Below are 2,712 nucleotides of genomic sequence, written 5' to 3' on the forward strand. Positions count from 1 at the left end.
CGCTCTGGGGGGGGGGGGGGGGGCACCAGCCACAATCTGGGGGGGAAAGGGAGGGCAAGGTTGTCACATGACTCACCCAGTACATTGAAGCTCAGTGTACATGTGGCACTCGTCCACTCCACATTCCTGACACTCTCAGCGCCAACGATCTGCTTACAGGATTCCGGGTCCCCTGAGGGAGAACATTTTTATTGTTTTCGAAAAGCACAAACGGTCACACACACCAACACCAGATTTAGTCATGGTGTGCCCATAGACATCCACCTTTTGCTGCCGCCATCCTCCAGCATAGTAGCGTCAAATTACGTCACATGGTGTCAAATGACGCGTCGATGTCACATTATGGAAATGTGGCGCCACGTTGTCATGGCAACACAATGCCGAGTGACATTGTGGCGTCAAATGTGTTAACTCAACACAGGTATAAATGAATAAAACTAGAAGATGTCAAAGACTAGGTCAACACCTAGGTCAGAGGTATCAACGGATGGGAACATCTCTAATGAAATCAATAGGAGAAGGACGATGGAACGCATTTGCAGTTTTTAGAGGACAAACAACAAACAGGAACATCTTTCACACTAAACAACATCACGGAAGTGGAGATGTTAAGTGCAGAGCTGCATTAGTTATCCTCTTTGAAGCTGAATTTGCGCGTTCCAGACGATTGAACGCGAGGAACATAAGAGCGACACTATTTCTCCCTACCTCACAATGTAAAGCGACCGTTTTCTGAGAGAAGAAGATTCCATGAATAAGGGAATTATGTTCTTCCCCGGCGTCATCAGCCTCAATGAATCTGGTTCTAGTGGTGAACATTTTTTTGTTGGCCTACCAAAGGGCGTCTTTGAATCAAAATAGTTCCCAATGATTGGCACAATCAACTGTCATTTAGATTTTTACAACCACAAGGTCGCTTGTTTTGTGAGTGTTCAAGTTTTTACCATCACCTTTTCATCAATTATATTATTAAAACCATTTTTTTTTTAAATCATGGAGCATGCACTTTCTTTTTTTCATGTGGAATTGGTCAGAACAAAGCAGCTGCATTAAATCTCCTGGGATTATTCTGTGGAAACATCAAGAATTCTCATTGTCCAGTTGGGAGTAGGAACTTTTATAGCAAGTCTAGATTTTTTTTTGCCTGCAAGGATTGATTGATTGAGAGACACAGTCAGTCAGTATGTATATGGACATAATGATACTGTGCACTCAGTCTTCTGTGAAAAAAATAATAATTCTATATATCTCTCACACACACACATATACACAATCTTATCTATATACTAACAGTAGAGGACTTCGTAGTCTCCACTGTTGGTGGTGAAGCAGTGACTGTCTGACGCCCAGTCCAGGTGTGTGACAAAGCTGGAGTGACCTGCAGAGACAAGGGACACATAGAGGACACCCGTGAGTCTGTGCCTGATTCCCCTAAGGGTGACATAGTGGGGGACCCGGGAGTCGGTTCCTGATTCCCCCTAAGGGTGACATAGTGGGGGACCCGGGAGTCGGTTCCTGATTCCCCCTAAGGGTGACATAGTGGGGGACCCGGGGGTCTGTTCCTGATTCCCCCTAAGGGTGACATAGGGGGGACCCGGGAGTCGGTTCCTGATTCCCCTAAGGGTGACATAGTGGGGGACCCGGGAGTCGGTTCCTGATTCCCCCTAAGGGTGACATAGTGGGGGACCCGGGAGTCGGTTCCTGATTCCCCCTAAGGGTGACATAGTGGGGGACCCGGGGGTCTGTTCCTGATTCCCCCTAAGGGTGACATAGGGGGGACCCGGGAGTCGGTTCCTGATTCCCCAAGGGTGACATAGTGGGGGACCCGGGGGTCGGTTCCTGATTCCCCCGAAGGGTGACATAGTGGGGGACCCGGGAGTCTGTTCTTCACTTCCCACAGGGGACAGAGACAAAAGGGACCCGCAAGCCAGTTCTTTACCCCTTCCTCACCCCATCAGTTGAGACAGATGGAGGGCACTTGGGAGTCTTTCCCTCCCCCTCCCCCCAGTAGGGTGAAAGTGACATGTGCTCACCGTGCACTTTCCACACGGCTGTATTCCCGTCCTTCTTCCGTCACCTTGTAGACGTAAATAAAGTTGTCATGTGACCGACCGCCAGATACTGACCGTCTGTGACAGGAAGAGCGGGACAGGGTGAGAGTGGGCAGAGAGAGAGCGCGTAGACAGGGAGAGAGATACAGAGGTCAATAGTGATACTGAAAGAGAGGGACAGGGTGAGAGTGAGGCAGAGAGAGAGCGTAGACAGGAGAGAGACACAGAGGTCAATAGTGATACTGAAAGAGAGGGACAGGGTGAGAGTGAGGCAGAGAGAGCGTAGACAGGGAGAGAGACACAGAGGTCAATAGTGATACTGAAAGAGAGGGACAGGGTGATAGGAACGCAGAGTAGACACGGAGAGAGAGTAATACAACTAAACAGTAGATGGCGCTCTGACTCTCTTAACGCCTCCAGTGGAAAAACAATGAATGTAAATTGACCCACTGGTGCTAGATAAACATGAAATACATCAATAAGTTGCAATAGTGAATAATATGTGCACAAAGTGATAGGCTAGGACCTCCACTCAACCTTTAAAAAGACTCTTCCAAGGTCTTGAGAAGCGATTTCTTCCTAAGACGTAAGGGGAGCGGTGATTAACACCGTGTGAAAGAGAACAATAACATAGGGCAATATTGGAGGCTAAACATGAAAA

General features: G+C 48.2%; 1 protein-coding gene across 1 annotated transcript in view; it reads right to left on the minus strand.

Annotated features, from left to right (window-relative positions):
• The window catches only part of EML2 (EMAP like 2), a 27,266-nt gene that overhangs the window by 3,958 nt on the left and 20,596 nt on the right, over window positions 1-2,712 (minus strand). Inside the window, 4 exon segments of the mRNA XM_075608805.1 lie at window positions 77-172; window positions 1,292-1,383; window positions 2,031-2,106; window positions 2,109-2,129. Of these exon segments, the coding sequence (XP_075464920.1) occupies window positions 77-172; window positions 1,292-1,383; window positions 2,031-2,106; window positions 2,109-2,129 (285 nt within the window).

This window comes from Ascaphus truei, chromosome 7 (assembly GCF_040206685.1).
Source record: "Ascaphus truei isolate aAscTru1 chromosome 7, aAscTru1.hap1, whole genome shotgun sequence".
Taxonomy (NCBI): Eukaryota; Metazoa; Chordata; class Amphibia; order Anura; family Ascaphidae; genus Ascaphus; species Ascaphus truei.